This window comes from Trichosurus vulpecula, chromosome 8, assembly GCF_011100635.1.
Source record: "Trichosurus vulpecula isolate mTriVul1 chromosome 8, mTriVul1.pri, whole genome shotgun sequence".
Classification (NCBI taxonomy): domain Eukaryota; kingdom Metazoa; phylum Chordata; class Mammalia; order Diprotodontia; family Phalangeridae; genus Trichosurus; species Trichosurus vulpecula.
The window spans coordinates 50,410,669-50,435,152 of record NC_050580.1 but is presented as its reverse complement, the minus strand read 5'-3'; the positions used below and the strand labels follow the sequence as shown (position 1 = coordinate 50,435,152).

General features: G+C 43.2%; 1 protein-coding gene across 1 annotated transcript; it reads left to right on the top strand.

Moving 5' to 3' along the window:
* Nucleotides 1–1,704: 1,704 nt before the first annotated feature.
* LOC118828559 (cholesterol side-chain cleavage enzyme, mitochondrial-like) lies at nt 1,705–22,938 on the top strand. The gene is made up of 9 exons (XM_036735245.1): nt 1,705–2,000; nt 9,519–9,674; nt 11,285–11,484; nt 14,330–14,533; nt 15,612–15,772; nt 19,495–19,661; nt 19,920–19,998; nt 21,220–21,408; nt 22,816–22,938. Exons 1-9 carry the CDS (start codon nt 1,705–1,707, stop codon nt 22,936–22,938), a joined length of 1,575 nt encoding a protein of 524 aa, XP_036591140.1.
* The last annotated feature ends 1,546 nt before the right edge of the window (nt 22,939–24,484 follow it).

Sequence of the window (24,484 nt, the reverse complement as noted above, 5' to 3'; positions counted from 1 at the left end):
CAGAAATGCTGGACTGGCTGCCTCTTTCCATGAACCTCCTGCTTCTCTTACCTTATGTTCTTTCACTAATTCTTCACAGAGGTGGGAAGGGGGGCTAGAACGTGGCCTGCATGCCTCTGTTGGCACACAGACCACACACTGCTGACCCCTGCTCCTTGCACTCAGTCTCTTGGACTGCCTTTTCACTTTTTTCCTTCCAGCTCCCACTTCTGGACCAATGATCTTTCATTGTAGAGTAGCCCAGGTTATTGTTTATTCATTCGTTCATGTCTGACTCTACAGGACTTCATGGACAAAGTCCATGTATGGTTTTCTTGGCAAACATACTGGCATGTCTCAAGGCTTGCTAAATCCTGGCTCAGCCTTTCCCCCTCTCCCCCTACCTTACCCCTTTGATTTTTCTTTGTAAGGATAATATTAAGTGGAGCTAATACTCTTCCAGAGAATTATTGATTTGATTTCTGAGATTAAAGTGGGACAATATAAAGACTAAAATCCAGGAGATCTGGATTCAAGTTTTGCATTTGCTCCTAATTAGAGGCAGCTAGGTACTTTTGGAGACTTGTTTCCTTTATTTTTCTCAACATATGCATGACCTCTAACACACGCATGACCGCTAACATATGGATGCCCTTGAACATAATTTATTTACCGCTTTAGGATTATAGCTCCTCTTCTGCAGAATGTATCCTGGAGCATTTTAGCTGTCTGGTGACGCCTGTGGGCTCCTTTGCAGAATAATATTCTAAAATGAATAAGAACACATAGGATTACAAAGGACATTAAGTACAATACAATTATACACACACAGACTCACACAGACACACACAATTACTGACTCCCAGGTTAAGAATTCCTGGTTTATTTATGATCTTCTATGTTCTTATTTCCTTTCATTTATTTACTTATTTAATTAGTGTAGAAAGAGGGAAGGGAATGCCCCGCATAACCTTGTGGTTCACTCTGTACTTAAGGTAACTTTGGTAAGCGTCAACTTACCTACGGACACATCTCTTGATCCATTCCATTTCTCTCTATCTCTCTTTCTTCCTTTCTCTCTGTCTCCTCTATCTCTGTGTCTTTGTCTCTGTATGTCTTCCTTTCTCTCTGTCTCTCTTGCTCTGTCATATTCCACGTGTCTGTATATTCTCCCACTAGTACAGATGCTTGTTGAGACCTGGTACTATGTCTTTTCTATATTACCACAGTGTCTTACACATGGTAAGCACTTAATATATGTTTCTTTAATCAAATTTACTTGCTCTCTGGGTTTAGCCCTTTTTTTGAGTGATTTACTAATTGAGATCCAGTCCCCCAGGTTGATTAACAGCTTGATACTTCCTTATCTGGAAGGAATCCAGGGGAGTGGAGAAGAGGGGAAGGGGAGGGAGAGAGAGAGGGGGAGAGAGGGACAGACACATAGAGAGAGACAGAAAGAGATGGGGGGGGAGATGGAGGGAGATAAGGAGAGAGAGAGACAGAGAGAGAGACACAGAGAGAGAGAGAGAGAGAACGAGTGAGAACGAGAGAGAAGGAGAGAGATCGAGAGAGAGAGTTGGAGAGAGAGAGAGAGAGATATTGAGAGAGAGACATTGAAATCAGTGGCTGTGACAAGCTACATAGCCTTGAGCTTGTATTATTATAAAGAGTGAACTGGGTGACCCAGGAATAGTCCTGTTCCCAGCAGCAGCAGCACCTGTGACAATGTTAGCCAGGGCAATCTTACATCGGTCAGCTCTGGCCAAGAGCCGACATTACCTCCTTGGCTCACCAAGAGAAGATGTTTGGACATCTAGTGTCAGAAGCATGCAGCTGCCAGCCAGAGGGGGTGAGCTGAGTGCCTTCCCTCTCCGGTTGCAGGGGCCCCGGCCCTTCAGTGAGATCCCTTCAAAGGGGACCAATGGTTGGATGAATCTGTTCCACTTCTGGATGGAGGATGGGATGAAGAACGTACATATTCGATCCTTACAAGGCTTCCAACAGTTAGGCCCAATTTATCGGTAAGTTAGGTCCCTCCAGAAAAGTGGAGGCAAGATGATATCCTCAGGGACAGCTACCTCGGGTGCCTAGGGATGATTTTCATACGACTTTTTATAAACAAATTACTCTTCCTCACTCTAGCACATAGGAGTTTGTTTTGTGGTTAAGATAAATTGTGTATGTCGGTGTTGTTAAGAGGGGCTGATTGGGAGCGTTCTTTCATTTCCCTGGTGACTTTACCGTAGGATTCCTAATCTTCTTAGACCCCTGGGACAGTCAGGTGAAGTCTATGAATCCCATCTTAGAATAAGATTGTCTTAAATAATTGAAGGAAATGTCAAATTTCAGTTAGAGGTTCATGAAAATAAAGAGAACAGCTTAAAAAAATCATCCGAGGTCATGGACTTCTTGAAGTGTATCCATGGACCTCAAGTTAAGAACTCTTGGCTTACAGGTTGGAGAGTCTTGGCACCCCTTCCCCACCCCTCACACACCCCTCACTAACCTGTGGGGACATTATCATCAGGAGGGCTGATCTTCCAATCTTTCTTGAGGCACACACACAAATGCCTTGTCCCTAACTCTGGCCCAGCCTCACGGCCCAGCCTCCTTCCTGTGCCTTGCTCTATTTCTCCTGCCCCCATCCCTCAACCCTCGGCCCTCCTCTGCATCCTGGTATTTCTTTCTTTTTAACCTCTTTGCTTTGTTGTAGACAGGTCTAGTAAAGGGGAAAGAAATATAAATGTGGTGTTTGTGGCATGTCTCAAGGCTTGCTAAGTCCTGACTCAGACTCTCCCCTTCTCTTCCCACATTACCCATTAGATCTTTCTCCATAAGGATAATAATTAAGTAGTTACTACTCCTCCTGGAGGTTATTGATTGGGTTTCTGGGATTGAGATGAGATAATACAAAGACCAGAAGCCAGGAGATCTGAATCCAAATCAGAGGCAGTTAGGTACTTTTAAAATTTGTTTCTTTTATTTTATTTTTCTCAGTTAGTGGATAGAGTGCTGGGCCTGGACGCAGGAAGACCTGAGTTCAAATCCAGCCCCAGACACTTTGTAGCTGTATCACCTTGGGCAAGTCACTTAACTGCTGTTTGCCTTAATTCACTGGAGAAGGAAATGGCAAACTACTGTGGCATCTATTACAAGGAAACCTCCTGGACAGTACTGGCATGCTGTGGTTCACAAGGTCATGAAGAGTCTGATGCTCCTGAATATCTAAAAAACAGAGGCATGACCTCAAATGCAGTTTATTTTTGGTTTCAGGATTGCAGAATGAGGTGCTTCTTAACTTTTATTGTGTGGGCTCCTTTGCAGAATAATATTTTAAATGCATAAAAATACATATGATTACAAAGGCAATTATTGAAATATAATTATATACACAGAAGAACGTGGACTCCCAGGGTCAGAATTCCTGGTTTAGAGGCTCTCTATGTTTATAATGCAATGATCCCTACCATTTGATACTCCTCAGTAGCATTTGACATAAGTGTGTAATAAATGCCTGTAGACTGTCTATACTGATTGATTCTCCAAGCATTGAGCAGGGTGTATCTCTCCAGTCTTCTGGGGTCTATTTCCTTTCAGTTATTTATTTCTTTTTTTGGTAGATATAGAAAGAGGGAAGGGTATGTCATACATAACCTTCTGGTTCACTCTGTCCTTAAGGTAACTTTGGTAAGGGTCAATTTAATTAAACTAACATTTACTTTGTGCCTGCTACATAGAAGATCTCCTACTTGGCGCTGATTGAGGACAAAAATTGAACCCTCCCTGCCCTCAAGGAGATGATATACTATGCTGCAGGATAAACCATGTACACCGATAAGGGATGAAACTACCTAGTGTGATGTGAAGGGAGAGAGAGAATGCTACCCAATGTCAGGATGAAGGATGGGGTCATGGTGGAGGTGTCAGCTGGGCTGTGACCTGAAGAGAGATGAAGGTTCTGAAGAGCAGAGATGAGGAAGGATGGAGGGCCAGGCAGAGTGGGCTGCCTGTGCAAATGCATGGAGACAGTGGATAGGATGTTGAATTCTGCCAACAGCCCAAAATGTTTGCGTCATGAGGAGGTAATGTGAGATATGTCTAGAAAGGCAAGTAGAGACCAGATTGTGGAGGGAGGCCATTAAATGCCAGACTGGGGACTCGTGCTTTATCCTGGAGACAATGGATAGCTATTGAAGGCTCTTGAGCAGGGGAATGATGTGATCAGACCTTTACCTTAGGAAGATTCTTTTGGCAGCTAAGTGGAACATGCCTTGTGTAGGGCAGGAAGGGAAAAGGGCAGGAAGCAATTAAGAGGTGATGACAGTAATTCATATGAGAAGCAGGATAATGGATGGAACGGCCATCAGGGCCCACAGAGTCCCACCCATTGATTTGACAGCTGAGGAAAGTGAATCAGGGAGAGGTGGAGAGAGTGACCTGAGGTCCCATGGGCAATAGGCATCATTAGAGGGATTTGAACCCATGTCCTCTGGGCTTTGAGCCAATGTTCTTTTCACTTTGCCTTGGAGTCTTCCTGTTTCTATTAAAAACAGATGTTATAGAAGCTTTAAGGTTTACAAAGCACTTTCTATGCATTGTGTCATTTGGGTCTTAAAAACTCAGTAGATACTGCAACATTATCCCCATTTTAAAGATGAGGAAACTGAGGCAAACAGGGTTAAGTGCCTTGTCCTCAGAGGCAGCTAAATGGTGCAGTGTGTAGAGCACCAGACCTGTAGTCACAAAGACCTGAGTTCAAATTTAGCCTCAGACACTTCCTAGCTCAGTGACCTTGGGCAAGTCACTTTACAATGCCTCAGTTTCCCAAAATGGGAAAGATAACAGCACTGACCTTCCAAGGTAGTTGTGGGGACCAAATGAGACAGTGTCTGCAAAGTGCTTAGCACAATGCCTGGTACATAGTAGGTACTTAATAAATGCTTATCCCCTTCCCCTTTCCTGTGGGCACATAGTGAGTATTTGGGGCAGGATTCCAACCAGGTCTGTCAGCACTCTATCTATTATGACGTTCTTCCATGTGATGACTGAGTCAGGTTAAGTCAACAAGCCTTTATTAAGTGCTGACCCTGTGTCAGGTGCTGTACTAAGTGGCCAAAGGGCTGGATTGGGGAGGTAAGCCTGACAGGCCATGGCGAGCGAGTGAATATGAGAAGACAGAAAGAGAAGAGAGTCTGAGAGGAAGGTGAGGTTCTAAGCTGGGGAGGCTGACTGTGTGCAGATAGATGGGTGGGTTTAGGAGAGATGTGGAATTTAAGAAGCTGATAAGGCATCTGGGTGGGAGATCTCTCAGTGGAGAGATTAGAGCTGGGGGAAGGGAGACTTCTTGTAGAGACATATTCTACCAGGAAGCCTCTGAGAGTGTAGATGGGAGAGGGAAGGGCCCATTAAGAGGACGAAAGATGGAGAGTGAGATCCCAGTTTGCTGCCTAGGAGGAGAGCTAGGAATGTGACGTTATGGAAGTTGAGGGGAAAGAGATTCTGCAATAGTGTCATAAACCTCAAGACCGGAGTATAGATTAATTAGTTTGGTGCTTATGGTGCATTTATGTTCAGAGGTATTTGTCTCCTTTGTGTGCCCAGTACCTGGCCAACTCTTGGCATATGATGGTGGATGTTTAATAAATATTTGTTAATTGAGTAGGAAGGGTCTTCTGATGTCATCTCATCTGGCAGATCAGGGCTGAGCTGTCTCAGGTTCCTGGGCACTGCCCTTTCTCCCTCCCCCCAAGGCTTCATCAGGTCTCCAGGTTGCTCCTCGCACCCAGGGTCACTTCTCAATGCTCAGGCCTCCATTAATGGAACTACCAAGATGCTCATGGCCTCATGCCTTTCTGCCTGAGCAGGCCCCTGTAACTGAGTCAGATTAACTAGAGTTGAGAGGCAGAACTTAAACTTCTCATAAGTCTTAGCCTTTCTGGCGTTCGGCTGCACAAAGATGTCTCTATAGCCTCTCATACTCAGGTCACATGTATAATGAAAATGCTAAAAATACACTGAAGACGCTGACAGGGAAGCTGCCAAAAAACCACAGCGGAAATGTTGACACCGTGTGAATGGCTTATTGTCGCTGTTGTTATTTGTTTCAGTTGTGTCCAACTCTTTGTGACCCCTTTTGGGGTTTTCTTGGCAAAGATACTGGAGGGATTTGCCATTTCGTTTGCCAGCTAATTTTATAGATAAGGAAACTGAGGCAAACAGGGTTAAGTGACTTGTACAGGGTCACAAACTAATAAGTGTCTGAGACAAGATTTGAACTCAGAGAGGGGGGGGGGAGGGAGAGAGGAGGGACAAAGGAGAGAGAGTGGGAGATAGAGAGAGGGATAAAGACAGAGAGAGGAGAAAGAGAGGAGAGAAACAGAGAAAGACAGAGAAAGAGAGACAGATAGGAGAGACAGATAGAGAGGAGGGACAAAGGAGAGAGAGTGAGAGACAGGGAGAGGGAGAAAGAGGGAGGAGAGACAGACAGAGAGGAGAGAAAGAGAGGAGAGACAAAGGCAGAGACAGAGAGAGAGAGACAGAGACAGGCACAGGGAGAGAGACAGTGAGACAGAGAGAGAGAGAGAGACAGAGACACAGAGAGAGAGACAGAGAGAGAGAGAGACAGAGAGAGACAGAGACAGACGAGACAGAGACAGACAGAGAGAGACAGAGAGAGGAGAGATGAGAAGAAAGGGGGGGGTGGGGAGAAGGAGGGAGAGAATTAGAAGGTATGGAGACAACGAGAACATTCCAGGCAATGATAACTTAGGCAGGGAGAAGTCTTACGCTTTTTCTCTTTCCCTTCCTTTTCAAATCTTTCAAATCTTTGCCTTTTCCTCTTCCAGTGACTGTCTGCCTCTGACTTCCATTCCCTCTTCCTCATCCCTACTTTCTACCTTGGCATCTATTTGTCTGCCCCTCTTCCTCCTCCCCTTCCTCCTGCTTTGATACTGAGAACAAGAGGCTTTGAAGATTTTAAACCACCAAACAAATCAGCTATATTATTAATATTCAGAAACAAAGGAGGCATTCCACTGAGGTCAGAAGTGTGGATTTTTCATCCTGACCTTGAAGGTCACTTTGTTAAGGATCAAAAAGCTCTGGGCAAAAATGCTCTGGCTGTGGGCAGAACAGGATTTTTGGGAACTCTAGGGTTTGTTGTAAATAAAGGGGAAAATTTTATCAGCCTGAGAGTCCTACTGAAGGCTTCGCTCCTTCTGAAATCTCAGCGGACAGGGCATCAGGCCGTGTCACTTACTTCTCTTAACCTGAAAACCCTGGTGTGAAAGACAGGAGGTCACTGAGAAAGTGGCATGGATAGGCGGTAGAAAGCATTGAGTAATCCTCTTCACATACTCTATGGTCCAAACTGGCCTTTATGACGTTCCTCGGATAATTAATTTCATTTCTCTCTGTGTGCCTTTGCATTGGCTGTCCCTCACACCTGGAGCACCCTCCCTCCTCACCTCCACCTTTTAGAATCCCAAGTTCCCTTCAGTACTCTGCTCAAGTATCACCTTGGACTTGAGGCTTTTCCTGATCCCTTGAGCTGACAGTGCTCCCCTGCCTCACATCATCGCGTGTGTGGATATATTATATGTATTATGTATATACTTCTACATATTACATATATTTCTAGGTATTATATATTATGTACATCCTTTTATGTGTTATATATGTGCTTCTGTATATTCTATATTATGCATTTTGCTATATTATATGTGTTATGTATTATGTATATACTCATATATAATATATAATGCATATACTTCCATATAATATATGATGTATATATTTCCATATATTATACATAAAGTGTATATTCTGTATCATGTACATACTTCCATGTGTTTTATATATATATATATATATCATTCATTTACTTTTATGTATTATATGTTATATATATATCCCTCTATATTTGCTTCCATATAGTATATATTCTATATTATCTATATATTTCCATGTATTATATATAAAATATATTCTACATTATGCATATTTCTATATATTATGCATATGTTACATATTATATACTTATATATAATATATGTTTATAATACATTATATACATATATCATAATATATACAATATGTTATGTGCATAATATATTATATATCATGTATTGTAAGCATAAGTAAGGTGAATTTTTGTTATTCTTTCTTAGAGTTCAGTTTCACAGGATCCATGGCCATAACAATATCAGTTTTCCAGGCTCATGACTTGTGAACATCTCCACCCAGCATTATATTATATTATTATTCATTTATTATATATTTTCAATCAGGTGCTGGATCACATAATGCTTTCACCCCTGTTGGCTTTAAATCTATCAGGTACAGAGTCATGTAGGCTTTGGTGTCCTCTGGCTCTCACCCAATCAGGTGCTGAGTAAATGCTCTATAAAGCAGATGGTCACCGGTCAATGACTGGAGAACCCTCTAGTGTTGAATACACAAGCTGGAATGCTGTGTGTGCTTTGACCAGCCCCCATTGGAGCTCAAGGGGATTTAGAGGAATGCACAAGTTGTGCCCATCATGATTGACCCTTCTGAGATATAGGGGTAATTGCCCCCCCTTCTCTCTGGCTCCCCTGAGACAGGTGATTAGGGAATGCTGTAGGAGTTTGTGTTCAGCAACCCTGGTGAGAAATCTAGATAGAGTAAAGTAAGATCATTAAGCCGTTCAAAGCTGTCTTTCCTGTCTGTGAATATCAAGAGTGAACCTGTGTCAGCAGCTATCCTGGGTGCTAGTGTCATTGGGCTTACATGTATACATTATGTATATACCTCTCTATATTAGATAATGTATGAATTATGTATATACTTATATATATTATATATAACTTACATCTTCTATTTTAGGTATATATGTCTGTATGTAATATATGTGTTCTATATTAGGTGTATGAACATCTATATGTAATGTATATATTCCATATGATATATGTCCCTTTCTATTATATATGCTATATATTATGTATATACTTCTATATATTATACATTATGTATACACTTCTGTGGGCAGCTAGATGGCATATAGGATAGAGTTTCAGCGTGGAAATCAGTTTCTTGTGAGTAGTCTTGCAACATGGAAGTCTAACATTGTAGGCATTGGGTGACTGCAAGCATCATATCCAGGTAACACTGTTTCCACTGTAAGCCAGTTAAACTGCACCTGTCTCCTGAAGCCCTAGAGATGCTCTCTAAAAGTGGGAATTCCACATCCTGAGATTATCGCTTCATTCACCCTTCTCTTAAAATTTTTTCAGTTTCAGTCACTGAGTAAGCAGGTGAGGGTGAGGCTATTTGTGCTGGGGGTCTGTCTAGCATGACTATAGTCATGTAGGAAGTGTGAGGCTTATGGCTGTTTGTTCAACGCCCCTGCTCTAGGTGTGAGGGATTAGTTGTAGTTGCTGGGAATTAGGGAGTTTGGTCCTAGAGATAGATTCAGCACCTAGATTCAAGATAACCCTAGGCCTTACATGCAGATCTCTAGGGTTTGGCCTCTGACCTCTTGATTTCATTAATCTTTCCAGGGAGAAACTTGGCAGTTCAGAATCTGTTTTTATCATCAACCCTGATGATGCTGCCTGCCTCTTTAAGGCAGAGGGACCATACCCAGAAAGACATTGTTTCCAACCATGGTTGGCTTATCACACCTACAGGAAAAAACCTATTGGAATCCTGTTCAAGTAAGTCTTTCCCCCTTGTCTTGCAGACACATTCTTAAGGGAAGTTAGGAAGAAGGAAAGGTTTTGAGGGGGAGAAAATGAGTTGAATTTTAAACATAATGAGTCATCTAGGTGCCTCCTCCTTCCCTGATCCCCTACCCAGAAGCGATCTCTTATTGTTCAAAATCCCTACAGCCCTTTGGCCAGGTGACTTCTTTGCTCATGTCAAACTATTCTTTGTATCATATATATTTTTGTTCATGTTAACTCCCCTATTACACTCTGGAGGTCCTGCTCCCAATTCCTTCTTGGGATAAGTCAGGAGTCCCAGAGCAAGGACACTTCCCCTTGAGGGTTCCAGAGGTACCCCAGAGATTTTTCTTGGAGCCTAAGAGCCCAAGTGCCCATTCCAGCAGAGACTATCTTTTGCCTCTTTTTATATCCCTGGTGCTTAGCACAATGCCTGACATATAGTAGGTGCTTAATAGATGTTTATTGATTGATTGATATATCGATCACCAGTTATTAGTACCCCAATATTATTTGAGCAATTAATATCCATTAGCTTCTTACAAAACAATAGTTTCTGAGAAGAGTTATAAAACATTTTCCTCAAAACTCTTGTGCCATTTTGATCTCTGGGGAGAGTGGGCTCAACTTAAAAAGCAGTTAATACAGTGGTTTCTCCCCAAGTTCCCTTTGAAATGTGGCTCCCTCTTCATTTCTCTCCATCCACTTCTCTTCTTGGTTGAGTAGGTCCCTTGATATTTGGTTGCTCCCTCTAACTGGCCATTCATAAAATCTGGCATGTCATGGACTCCAGCTCCTGGACCTCTGGCAGTTTGCCGTCCCAACTTAATGAAGGTCAAAGCCAAAACTCCTCCTCTGCCCAAGAGGAGGAAAGGATGAAGGCAAAGGGGCCAAAGAATAGTGGCCCATAGTCACAGACCACTTGGTGGGCACGTGTCCAAGTGGAGAGGGCCTGAAGTTTCTCTCCTCTCCCAGAAGCTTATAGCATCCCCTCGTTCCATTGAAGCCAGGGAGGAAAGAGGATCATTATCATCCAACGAGTGCCTTTTTGCATGTATTTGCATTTCTGGATCAATAGCCAATCAAAGGACTCCTCTTCTTCATGTAGCCTGCATATCTCCCAAAGTCCACCTTGGTCTGTCCACATAAGCTTCGTGCAGCACCTTGTTCTTAGTAGGATTTTCATGGGTGTTGAGTTGTGGTTCTATCACCTTTGAGTTGTACAAGCTTAGCCTGGAGTTTCAGTGAACCTAGGTGAGGGTTTGTTGCTTCCCTTAACTCCTTTCCCTCCTCTCCTCCTTTCCCTGTTTTCTCCTCTTCTCTTTTATCTTTCAATTGCAAGGTGTGGGTGAGTGAGAAAGGGGACAGGAAAGCTGAAAAGAGAGAGAGATATGAATGATGGTGATTGGGATTCCCTTCAAGGGAATCTGGTGGGAAACCCTTCTCCGAGGGCCTGTGCACAAAAAAGAGGGATCAGAGCCTCTGGCTTCTCTGACCTCGATGGGCAGAGTTGTAACACCATGGTTTGCTTTATTACTTTCAGCCTCTTCTCCCAAGAACACTGCGATTTCCTTACCTCCTCTGCTTTTTTTCCTTCTCAGGAGCTCTGAAAGCTGGAAGAAAGACCGGATTTTCTTGAACCACTTTGTGTTTGCTTTGGACTCAGTGAACAATTTTGAGCCCCTTCTCACCCCAATTTCAGAGGACTTTGTGAAGAAGATTTACAAGGGGATTGAGAGGAGCAACCAAGGAAAGTTCACAGTGGACCTCAGTCAGAACCTGTTTCAATTTGCTTTTGAGTGTGAGTAAGGTCTGAGTGAGGGAGGGTCTTAGCAATCAAGGAACCAATCAATCCACATTGATTAGGTATCTGTTATGGGCCAGGCACCTTACTAACAGCTGAGGATACCAAAACAGGCAAAAGGTAATCTTTGTGCTCAAGGAGTTTATAATCTAATGGGAGAGGCAACATACAAACAAACCACACAGAGGTTAAGTAGCTTGTGAATTAACAGAGCTAGGACACTTAGAATTAAGGAAAAGTTTCCTCTACAAGGCGGGGGGAGGGGAGGGGGTGGATTTTAGTTGGGACTTAGAGGAAGCCAGGGAAGCCAGGAGGCAGAGATGAGGAGGAAGAGTGTTCCAGGTATCCGGGGCAGCCAGAGAAAATGCCTAGAGTCTGGAAATGGAGGGTCTTGCTTGAGGAACAGCAGGAGGCCAGTGTCATTGGATTAAAGAGTATGGGTTGGGGAGCAAGGTGTAAGAAGACTGGAAAGGTAGGAGGGGGTAGGTTATGAAGGGCTCTGAATGCCAAACAGAGCAATTCTGCTTTTGCTCCTGGAGGTGGTAGGGAGCCTATGGAATTTATTGAGTATGGGGTTGACATAATCAGGCTGAATGGGGGGATGCAGTGGAGTAGAGAGAGACTCAAGGCAGATACTGACCCTCCCCAGCCCTACCCTAACAGGCTATGGTAATAATACAGGAGTGTGGTGACACAGGACTTCACCAGGGTGTGGCAGGGTCAGAGGAGAGAAGGGGTTTTTATAACATCTGTGAAATCAACAGGCTTTGGCAATGGAGTGGATATGTGGGATGAGAGAGAGTGAGGCATCCAGAATGACTCCTAAAATTGCAAGCCTGAGGGCCTGAGAGAATGGTGTTGCCCTCTATAGTAATAGGGAAGATGGGAGAAGGGAAGCTAGATGCTGCAGTGTGTAGTGTTCCAGGCCTAGAGTCAGGAAGACCTGAGTTCAAATTCAGCTTCAGGAACTTATTAGTTGTGTGACCCTGAGCAAGTCACTTAACCTCTCTCTGCCTTGGTTTCCCCATTTATTGATAAGAATAGCACCCCATTCCAAAGTTGGTGTGAGGTTCTAGTGATCTTGAGGGTAGAGGGCGAGTATGAGTGGGCAGTGGTGGTGGTAATCAGAATTAGAAGAGAAGAGGCATAGGAGTTACATGTTCAGGTCCTGTGTGATTTAAATCTTGTCAAACTTTAATGTACTATATGAATGCTAGCTATTTTAAAAATGGCATTCGGAGATGGGGTCCATGGGCTTCAACCAGATTGCCAGAGGAGTGTGTCATCTAAGAAAAATGAAGAACCTCTCGTTTAGAGCATAAGAAAGATACTTGCTATTACACAGACAAGCCTAGGGCACAAACCCTAGTGAGATCAGCAAATTTCATGTACGTAGCCTAATCACCAAGGTCATCGCCCCACCGTTAGCACAAATGTGTTCACTTGCCTCCTTGTATGCCAAGCCTGATTCCTGGATAGAGGGAGCAGGTAGCCCAGTTGGGGTCTGGAGATAGGAAGGCCCCAAGTTCAAATCCTGCTGCAGATGCTTATTAGCTGTGTGACATGAGCAACTCACTCTGCCTGACTCAGTTTAATTAATTGCAAAATAGGGATAATAATAGCATCTACCTTCCAGGTTTCTGCACGGCTGAAATGAGATACTATTTATAAAGCACTTAGCACAGTGCCTGGCACACAGTAGGTTCTTAAAAGGTGCTTTTTTTCTTTCTTTTCCATCAGTCGGATCCCTAGGTCATAGTTAATGACTTCTCTTATATAATTTCAAATTGTTGCTCAGAATCTTTGAACCAGCTTGCCGATCCACCAACAAATGTATTAGCATTCCTTTAACCCTTTAACCCCGAGGCTCAGGGAGAAGAAATGATTTAGGGAGGTAGGAAGTAGTACAGAAGGAAGTGAAGTCCAGCATCTCTTGTCTTTGAGTCCAGTGTGCCATCAATCACACGATTTTGTGAGTCCACAGAAAGGCACTAAGAAAGACACCAGCCTGATTATGTTTATACTTCATCATTCAAGTTAAGCACCCAGCCTTCCTTCCCATTAGCAAGGGGGTAAACTAGGGAAGGGCAGCTCTATGCCCTAGTGCATAGAGCGCCGCCAGGCCTGGAGTCACAAGACTCATCTTCCTGAGTTCAAATCTGGCCTCAGACACTTACTAGGTGTATGACCCTGGGCAAGTCACTTTACCTGGTTTGCCTCAGTTTCTTCATCTATAAAATGAACTGGAGAAGGAAATGGCAAAGCACTCTAATATTTTTGCTGAGAGGCCCAAATGGAGTCACAAAGAGTCAGACACGACTGAACAACACAGCTAGGGAAGGGTTAGTTGATTGATTATGGTTTAATCAAATATGGTTAATAAAATATTAGCTAATTATGCCATTACTCCTGGCAGTCGTTCCATTAGGTGGTTTTGCTTAACTGTTTTTGGGAAATGTATTGGGAGTTACGAGAAGTATCTTTTGTGTCAATTGCAGTTAATAAAAGCAAGTTTTAAAAGGCTGTGTCTTTTTACTGTCTCTGGGGCCCCCATTATTGCTGCAGATGCCTCCTTTACCCATATTTAGGATATTAATATTATAAAATTAATTTCCTAAAATACACTTTGTAAAAGAGAAGTCCCCATGGGTTGTCTTCTCTCCCCTAGTCCCTTGTACTCCATTCTGATTGATTTAACACAGAAAAGCATGTTTAACAGAGTGTGTAAATGACCTTGAGGGTGTAGGCAGAATTCCAGCGGGAGGTCAAGGAGATTCCAGTGATCTGAAGTTCTCGGCAAGGCCACAAGTCAGGCATATGGCTTTGATTTCTGGTCCCACAGCTATCTGTAGCATTCTGTTTGGGGAGCGTCTGGGACTCTTAGAAGATTTTGTGGACCCCAATGTCCAGGAGTTCATCGATGCTGTGTCTACAGTGTTTAAGACTACCATTCCGATGCTGAGCATCCCTCCAGAGCTGTTCCGCATGGTCAGGGCCAAGATCTGGAGGGACCACGTGGCCTCGTGGGATCTGATTTTTGAGCGAGGTGAGCATCTGCATTCTGAGTATCCTTCTGGGGAAACCAGAGGAGATAGGCAGAGCTGGGAGAACCCAAAGAAAGAGCAAATTTGCTGCTTGGTCAATTCCCCAGCTCTCACCTGGTGGGCTGAAGTGATTGTTTAGGGACCTCTAAGTATCTGACAGAGAGTGGGGGCAAGTGGCATGTATGGAGGCCACACCCGGTAGAAACCTGGAGAAAGAATGCAAAGGGCATCACCACAGAAGAGTGCGTATGTGTGTGTGCGCATGTGTGTATTACACTGTGCATGTAGCTATGTGTACATGTGGATTGTGAATATGTGCACAAATGTATACATGTGTATTTACACACATATGTATGTGTAAATGTGCATGTATGATTACATATGTAGACATGTCCATAAGCATGTGCATTGTGCCTATGTCCATGTACATCATTGTGTGCATGTGTAGTTACATGTGCATGGGTGTGCATGGGTACATGGACACACATGTGCAGAGGCAATTTATTGCACATGTATGTAGTACCATGTACAAAGGCACATGAGGTTTGTAGACATGTGTACGCACACTTACAATGCATGTATATATATGGACATGTGCAAGTGTGTACATGTGTGTGGTGTGAAAAGGATAGTATTTGGTTACACCAATATGATTTCTAGGCACCTTTTGCAGAAGGCAACTGCCCCCCGAATACTAAAACCTGTCCCTGCATTTAAGAAGTCAGGAACAGCTAATGAATAACCATGTACTCTTTTAGATGCTCATTTCATTAGCCCTTGAGATAACATTAACACCAGCAGGCTAGCAAGATGACAATGATGCATTTATAGAGTACTTTATCCTTCCTCCAGCTTCCCTAAAGACATTAAGGTCCAGAAAGGCAGAGGGAGGCTAAGGTGATCAAATGGTCAATGGCCTTAACATGACTGGAACCAGTTTCCTGACTCCCAATGATGAGTTCTTTCCACTCCAGTCTCCCCTTAAACTTCCTCAGTCTTCTTCATGCTCCTTTCCCAACCCTGATGTCTTCCATTCCAAGAGATTTCATACTGTTTCATTTCTTTCCCCCTGCCTCTCAGCTGAAGATTATATACAGAGCTTCTACCAGGACCAGAAAATGAGATCAGGAGGCACTGAATGTTATCCGGGAGTTGTCTACTGTCTCTTACACAAGAATACCATGAATTTTGAAGATATCAAAGCCAATGTTGCAGAAATGATGGCAGGAGCAGTAGACACGGTGAGGATGAAGGGGGAAGAGAATATGTGTTTATTCAATGTCTACTGCATGCCAGGCCCTGTGCTTAGCACCTTACAAATATTGTGGCTAAAGGTCAAAATGAGGAAGGCCCGTTTTTAGGGTGCTAGGGTGTTGACCTCAGGAGTTTTTTGGGGGGCAAGTTGGAGTTCGTGTCCAAAGGCCATGTCCATCTATCTAGCCTAGTAGAATGAAAAGAGCCCTGGGCTGCGGGTCAGAAGTCATGGATTCAAGCCTGGCCTCTGACATTTTCTGCATATGCCAATATTTGAACCAGTTGCCTCTCTGATCCTTGGTTTTGATGTTTGCATGCAGAGGGACTGGGATCCCAGGCCTCCCTCTCTGACTGGATTATTGTACAAAGTGAGGTAATATAAGCAGAACCTGGAAAGTTGTATACAAACCAGAGATTTTGTAAAATTTAATGCTGTAGTGCCAGAGTTAGGGCTCACAGTGTCTCATCAAATGAGGGCCACTGGAGAGCCTGAAAGTCCCCCTTTCATATATATATATATATATATATATATATATATATATATATATATATATATATATATATATATATATACATATATATATATATATATAAATTTATATATTTAACATATTTAGTTTTCAGCATTGATTTTCACAAGAGATTGAATTACAAATTTTCTCCTCATTTCTACCCTCCCCCCCACTCCAAGATGGCGTATATTCTGGTTGCCCTGTTCCCTAGTCAGACCTCCCTTCTGTCACCCCACTCCCCTCCCATCCCCTTTTCCCTTCCTTTCTTGTAGGGCAACATACATTTCTACCCCCCATTGCCTGTGTATCTTATTTTCTAGTTGCATGCAAAAACTATTTTTTTTGTTTTTGAACATCTGTTTTTACAACTTTGAGTTCCAAATTCTCTCCCCTCTTCCCTTCCCTCCCACCCTCCCTAAGAAGTAAAGCAATTCAACATAGGCCACATGTGTATCTTTATGTATAACCCTTCTACAATACTCATGTTGTGAAAGACTAACTATATTTTGCTCCTTCCCAACCCATCCCCCTTTATTGAATTTTCTCCCTTGACCCTGTCCCCTTTCGAAAGTGTTTGTTTTTGATTACCTCCACCCCCATCTGCCCTCCCCTCCATCATCCCCCCTTTTTTAACCTTCTTCCCTCTTCTTTCCTGTGGGGTAAGATCCCCAATTGAGTATGTATGGTATTCCCTCCTCAGGCCAAATCTAATGACAGCAAGATTCCCTCCTTCCCCCCTCATCTGCCCTCTTCCCTCCTCCCACAGAACTGCTTCCTCTTGCCACCTTTATACGAGATAATCCATCCCATTCTATCTCTCCCTATCTCCCTCTCTCATCCCTTAATTTGATTTTATTTCTTTTAGATATCTTCCCTTCATCTTCAACTCGCCCTGTGTCCGCTCGTGCTCGCTCGCTCGCTCTCTCTCTCTCCATACACACACACACACACACACACACACACACATACACATGCACAGATATATACATACATATACATTCACTTACATATATACATAAACATATATATATGCATATTCCCTTCAGCTACCCTAATACTGAGGTCTCATGAATCATACACATCATCTTTCCATGTAGGAATGCAAACAAAACAGTTCAACTTTAGTAAGTCCCTTGCGATTTCTTTTTCTTGTTCTTTTTCTTGATTACCTTTTCATGCTTCTCTTGATTCTTGTGTTTGAAAGTCAAATTTTCTATTCAGTTCTGGTCTTTTTCTCTGAGAAAGCTTGAAAGTCCTCTATTTTATTGAAAATCCATATTTTGCCTTGGAGCGTGATACTCAGTTTTGCTGGGTAGGTGATTCTAGGTTTTAATCCTAGCTCCATTGACCTCCGGAATATCGTATTCCAAGCCCCTCGATCTCTTAAAGTAGATGCTGCCAGATCTTGGGTTATTCTGATTGTTTCCACAATACTCAAATTGTCTCTTTCTGGCTACTTGCAGTATTTTCTCTTTGATCTGGGAGCTCTGGAATTTGGTGACAATGTTCCTAGGAGATTTCTTTTATGGGATCTATTTGAGGAGGTGATCAATGAATTCTTTCAATTTCTATTTTTTCCTGTGGCTCTAGAATATCAGGGCAGTTCTCCTTGATAATTTCTTGAAAGATGGTATCTAGGCTCTTTTTTTGATCGTGCCTTTCAGGTAGTCCAATAATTTTTAAATTATCTCTCCTGGATCTATTTTCCAGGTCAGTGGTTTTTCCAATGAGATATTTCACATTGTCTTCCACTTTTTTATTCCTTTGGTTCTGTTTTATAATATCTTGATTTCTCATAAAGTCACTAGCTTCCACTTGCTCCAATCTAATTTTTAAGGTAGTATTTTCATCAGTGGTGCATTGGACCTCCTTTTCCATTTTGCTAATTCTGCCTTTCAAGGCATTCTTCTCCTCATTGGCTTTTTGGAGCTCTTTTGCCATTTGAGTTAGTCTATTTTTTAAGGTCTTGTTTTCTTCAGTGTATTTTTCAGTATTTTTTTGGGTCTCCTTTAGCAAGTCATTGACTTGTTTTTCGTGGTTTTCTCACATCCTTCTCATTCTCTTCCCAATTTTCCCTCCACTTCTCTAACTTGCTTTTCCAAATCCTTTTTGAGCTCTTCCATGGCCTGGGACCAGTTCGTGTTTTTCTTGGAGGTTTTTGTTTTAGGCTTTTTGACTTTGTTAACTTCTTCTGTCTGTATGTTTTGGTCTTCTTTGTCACCAAAGAAAGAATCCAAAGTCTGAGAATGAATCTGGGTGTGTTTTCACTGCCTAGACATATTCCCAACCAATTAACTTGACCCTTGAGTTTTTCAGCGGGGTATGACTGCTTGTAGACAAAAGAGTTCTATGTTCCACATTTGGGGGGGATGTGCCAGCTCTGCCACACCAGCACTCCTCCTTCCCCAAGAACCCCCAACCCAGACTGGGCTTAGCTCTTCATCAGGCTGTGCACTCCTGCTCTGATCTGGCACTTAATTCCTCCCATGAGGTGGGCCTGTGGCCGGAAGCAACTGCAGTTGTAGCTGCCCCACCTCCTGGGGGCAGTGGCCGAACTGCGGACTCCTTCCACTCCCTCAGCTTTTCCCACTAACCTTCTCTGCTGTCTTTGGTGTTTGCGGGTTGAGAAGTCTGGTAACAGCCGCAGCTCACTGATTCAGGGCACTAGGGTACACTCCACACGGTTCTTGGTCTGGTTGGTCCTTGCCGCTCCCACTGGGCTCTGCTCCGCTCCCAGCTCCCAGCTCCCAGCTCCATGTGGGATAGACTTCACCCAGAGACCATCCAGGCTGTCCTGGGCTGGAGCCCTGCTTCCTTCTGCTGTTTTGTGGGTTCTGCAGTTCTAGAATTGGTTCAGAGCCAATTTTTTTATAGGTTTTTGGAGGGACTCGGTGGGGAGCTCATGCTAGTCCCTGCTTTCCAGCTGCCATCTTGGTTACTCCCGAAAGTTCCCCTTTACTGGCATGGGATGAAGAAACATGATCTATTTTGCTTGGGCTGACAGTGACATGAAGTTGTCCCTTAACAGTGTATGTATATATGTTTGTGTTGGGGATGAAGGTGTGAAAAATTGGTCTTGGATCCTATGTAGTGGTAATCATAGACAGCTTTTTATGTGAGCCTAGACAGCTGGGTTTTCTGGAGCAACTGGTGGGGGACTCCACTTTCTTCATCCAACTCTCAACTGTCTACCTCAGACGGCAACGACCCTGCAGTGGTGCATGTATGAAATGGCTCGGAACCTAAAGGTACAAGATATGCTTCGGGCTGAAGTCCTGGCTGCCCAGCGAGATGCCCAGGGAGATGTGAAGAAGATGCTCAAATCTGTTCCGCTTCTGAAAGCTGCCATCAAAGAAACGCTGAGGCAAGCCCGTTCATATCCTGCGGAATTCCTGCTCCATTTCCTTCTCCCCAACCCTCCCTGCATGTCCAGTGAGAAAGAGGGGGAAGGAAATAAATGACAGAGTAGAAAGACATGTGGGGGCAGCTAGAAATGGGAAGAAATAGGAAGTGGGAATGAGGAAATAGGAGGAGACTGGTCAGTCTCTGGGTTTTATTTCATTCTTGAGTTCATGATCATTTTCAGGACTTGTGGGTGTATTCTCTATCTCTTCTCTTTCAGGTTACACCCCATTACAGATGCCATAACAAGGTACCTTCCATCGGATTTAGTTCTCCGGGATTACATTATTCCTGCCAAAGTAAGCCCTCAGATGAGTTTGCAGGCATTCCTAGTCATAAGGAATCTAGAGAGCCTACATCGTTGTCTTTTCACCTCTAGTCTGGAATAGGCACCAGGGAAATGACAGTGAATTTATTCTGAGACTGAATGTGACTTTATTAGGGCTTCTTTAGCACACAAATTATGTCTCTATTGGGTGTTAGGGAGCCAGGCTCAGAAAATAGAGTTTCTTATACTAAGGGCTGTAGTGTAGATGGCAAAGTAGATAGAGAACTGAACTTAGAGTCAGGAAGACCTTCAAATTCTGTCTCAGACATTTACTGGCTGTGTGATTTCAGGCAACGCCCTTAAACGTTCTCAGCTTCAGTTTCCTCATCTGTAAAATGGGAATCATATTAATATCTCCCTCACGGGGTTATTGTGAGGATCACATGAGATAACATGTAAAAGGCTTTGTAAACCAAGAAATGTAATTGTTATTATCATTACAATGATTATTGAAAATCACTAAGCTAGAAAATCAACTAGCCTTGGGAACAGAGAGCTAAACAGAAGTACAATACATGAGTTGCCTAATGAACTTTACTTGGTCTTTAATGTTAGCACATACATCATCACATATGCTAGTGTATAATTCATTCATTTCACATTCAACCAACATTAGGTGCTGCTATGTATAATGTATTGCATGACTGTGACCTAGAGGAAGGTAAATAAACCATGGTTTCTGCAGTCAAATAGCTCCTATGCAAAAAAATCCATTGTGCTTTGGGTTGAAGGTCTGGGAGTGAGGTGGGTATTTAATGAGGAATTCGACATTTTGAACTTTCAATTTGAGGGTTAATAAGACTGTCCCTTTGGCCACAGTGAGGAGCAGGATTCCTTCTGGGATGGAAATATCAGCAGTCGCTCCTTGCATTAAAACACTGCTTCATACTTTGCAAAGGTCCTTTACAGCCATTGTCTCATTTGACCCTGGGGTGTGGGGATTGGTCTTATCCCCATTTGAGAAGATGAGGAAACTGAGGTCCAGAGGTGGGAAGTCATTTGTCCACGGTTCCATGGCCAGTACCTAATACAGCTCAGTGTTTCCTGCCTCCCTGATTAGGGGTCCTGAGCTAAGCTTCCAAATGCCACCATGTGATACATCTGGGATCACAGGAGCACAGCAGAACAGGCTGTCCTGTACACTCTACATGGGACTGATTCTAGTCTACACTCTCTCTCTGTCTTTGCCCAGACACTGGTCCAAGTTGCCATCTTTGCCATGGGAAGGGATCCTAACATCTTCTCCAACCCAGAAAAGTTTGACCCCAGCAGATGGCTCCAAGAAGACACCTACTTCCGGGCTCTGGGCTTTGGCTTTGGTCCTCGTCAGTGCCTTGGGAGGAGGATTGCGGAGTTGGAGATGACTATCTTTCTGATGCATGTGAGTCTAATATTGCTTAGGGGAGAAGAGAGGGAATGTCATTAAGGAGCCCAAAATCCCTTTTGGCTCTGGACCCACTCATGATTCTTTCTAATTCCCAGGGGGAATAAGGTCTGTGCATTGGAGACATAGGCCTTACATGTGTGCTGACATTGGTAGATTGAAAGGGGTTTCACCCACAAAGAAGGCTACCTCTGTACCCAAGGGGGCAAACAATGACAGCTGATTTTGAGACCGGGAAAGCAGACTGATGAAAGCATCAGTGACCCAAATGGGGCATCGTGGGCTCCAACTCTCTGGTCCACCAGCATATCTTTCCTCTTAGGCTGCCTCCACCAGCTTCTCTGCATCTCAGGTCATAGGTACTTGTGGCTGGGAACCTAAATTGAGATTTGCTGGGGTCGTAGTAGTCAGTCTGGTAATGGTATGAGAACCACCTCTGGGTATGAAGGTGTTGGTTAGGGAGAAGGTAAGGTTTAGCATGTCTGGCAGTTGTCTGTTCTCAGAATCACTGGAGACTGACCTTTGGCCCAGGGAGATGGAAAGATGGCAGGAAGATTAGAATGTTTTCTCCTCCACTCGGGCACCAGTGCACCTTACTAAATTATGTCCTTCTGGGGCAGAGGCAGCTCCAAGGTCATTATTGCAACATCATATTTGGAACTTGAAGGAGTGTTAAGGATGGTCTAATCTGAGGTGTTAAATAGGATGGGAGGAGGGCCTGCAACATTCTTGTATATGGTTGGGACCAGATTAAGATATAATTGGGAGTTATTTAACAAAACAAATAAAAATAAAAGAGAACAAAAATAATGTTAGTTTGTGGTTTTCCAAGTCAACATTCAGCCTACAAGGATCTGTAGGTATTATTTGGTGGTTCCCTTTACTATTTGAGTTTGACACCACTGGTCTAGTCCAATTTCCTAGTTTTATATCAGAGGAAGAACCCTTCCTTGCCCCCATGCCCTCACCTCCATCCTTCCATCGCCATTCCCCACCTCCCAGGACACTACTGGCAGGCCTTGCGAGATCTTTGGGTCTCTTGCATCTCTGCACTCATTGCCCATGAACAAGGCAAGAAGAAGCATTGTGAACACTTCCAAGCTCATATATATATACAAGGCAGCCTTCTTCCACTTTCTGTCCCCCTCCAGATGTATCTATTCCCATAGAATGTGTTGTTTTCTCCATGGGGACTTGCATTATAGAAACCATTCTGGGGAGACCAAAGAATTGCACAGTGGTAGTATTTGAGGCATGAATTGAAGACATAGTTTGTACCAAGGACCTTCCTTGAGGGTCTCAAATAACTCCTAGGCAATCTCCTTTTTTCATTTATGCATAAAGCCATCCCTGCTCTGGAGTCTCCCACCTTTTCTATTTAGCTTAGTTCTTTCTTCTCTGCAGATTCTGGAGAACTTCAAGATCGAAATGCACAAACTTTCAGATGTGGGGACCATCTTTAATTTCATCCTGGTACCTGACAAGCACATAGTGTTCACCTTCCGGCCCTTCAAGTCCCAGCTGTAACACAGAGAGATAGGACTACTGCAAATTTGTTATACAGAGAGGCTGGAGATAACAGGGAGGCAGATCCAGGCAGAGACATGGCAAACTCAAGTATATAATGTAGTGTTTTGACTGGGCCAAGGAAATTAATTTCCTCTTCATCTAGGACAGGAATTTTTAACCTGGAGTCTGATCTTGGAATACACACATATATATATTTGGAAAACTATATTTCAATACACCTAGTTTCTTTTTTGTAATCCTGTGAATTTCATCCAATTAAAAACATGATTCTGAGGAGTCTACAGGTTTCATGAAACTGCCAAAGGTGTTCCACAAGAAAAAAAATTAAGGATCCCTATGGCCTATGGATTTGTCCTCTCCTATGCCCTCTCTTGCTCTGGAGAAACGTGCCTCAATCCACTAAAGAAGGTGGGTACAAGCCTTGTTATTGGCTTCATTGAGATGCCATTCTCCCTTCCCTTCATTTTTGTACTCTGCTGATTTGACTGGAAAGAAAATAATAAATACTTGTAATATTTGAACTTCTCAAAATGTTCATTTTTATAAAAAAACATCCGTAAATTACAAAGAATAGCCACATCATTCCTGACCATCATGCTCAATGCAGGTTTCTTTCATGAACATTTAAGAAATGAAAATATTATTGCTAGTCCTAAATCTCTGTTGATTCTAATCTTGACCTGGTCCACGCGGAAAGAGTCCTGCTGAATGTGGGAAAAGACCATTTTTCATATGGATACAAGGCAACACGTGTCATAGAAAGATCTGGTTTTGGAGCCCAAAGATGTGGATTTGAGTCTCACTTCTGCTACTCAACTGTTGTATGACTGTGGGCAAATTTCTTATCCTCTCTAAGCCAGTTTCTCTCTGAGAGGACCAATGATGAAGCATGTTGTCCACCACCTCCCGAAAGAGAGATAAAGACTCAGGATGCAGAATAAGACATGGTTTTGGACGTGGCCAATATGGGCATATCATTGTGATTGACTATACACATTCATTACAAGGGTTTTGTTTTTCTTTTTCTTAATTGGGGACGAGTGGGTAGAGAAGAAGATTAATTTTTGTTCATTGAAAACAATTAAAGAAAAAAACTCCCAATGCGCTATCACTCTAGCAATGGGGCCCAGCCTCATCTGACTGTCCTAGGGTCTCCTTAGAGAGTGGGATGTAGATGGATATAGACAGACCTGGACGGCGCCTATGACCAGATTGGGATGGTAGTCCAGTTGGTTTTGTTTCTTATATCTTGGGAAATTGCCAGGGTTGAGGAAGGTATATTTGGGCATTGGGTCTCCCTAGTAGTTCTCAGGTCAAACCAAGTGGGCAATCACCTATCCTCGTCATGCATAAAGTTAATTGTATCACATTACGTAAAGAAATCCTTGGGAAGAGAGTGGGAATCAGGACATTTGGGTTCTACTTCTGACTGCCACTAATTAAGGGTGTGACTGTGGGCAAATCACCAAATCATTCTGAGCCTCCCATTTCTTCCTCTGTCAAATGAGGGCTTTTGGATGAGATGACCTCTGAGCCCTTTCAG

Coding starts and splice junctions, on each gene's coding strand:
- LOC118828559 (XM_036735245.1), top strand. CDS start 1,705: ATGTTAGCCAGGGCAATCTTACATCGGTCAGCTCTGGCCAAGAGCCGA. Junction 9,675..11,284: donor CCTATTGGAATCCTGTTCAA/GTAAGTCTTTCC, acceptor TTTCCTTCTCAG/GAGCTCTGAAAGCTGGAAGA. Junction 19,662..19,919: donor GCCATCAAAGAAACGCTGAG/GCAAGCCCGTTC, acceptor CTTCTCTTTCAG/GTTACACCCCATTACAGATG.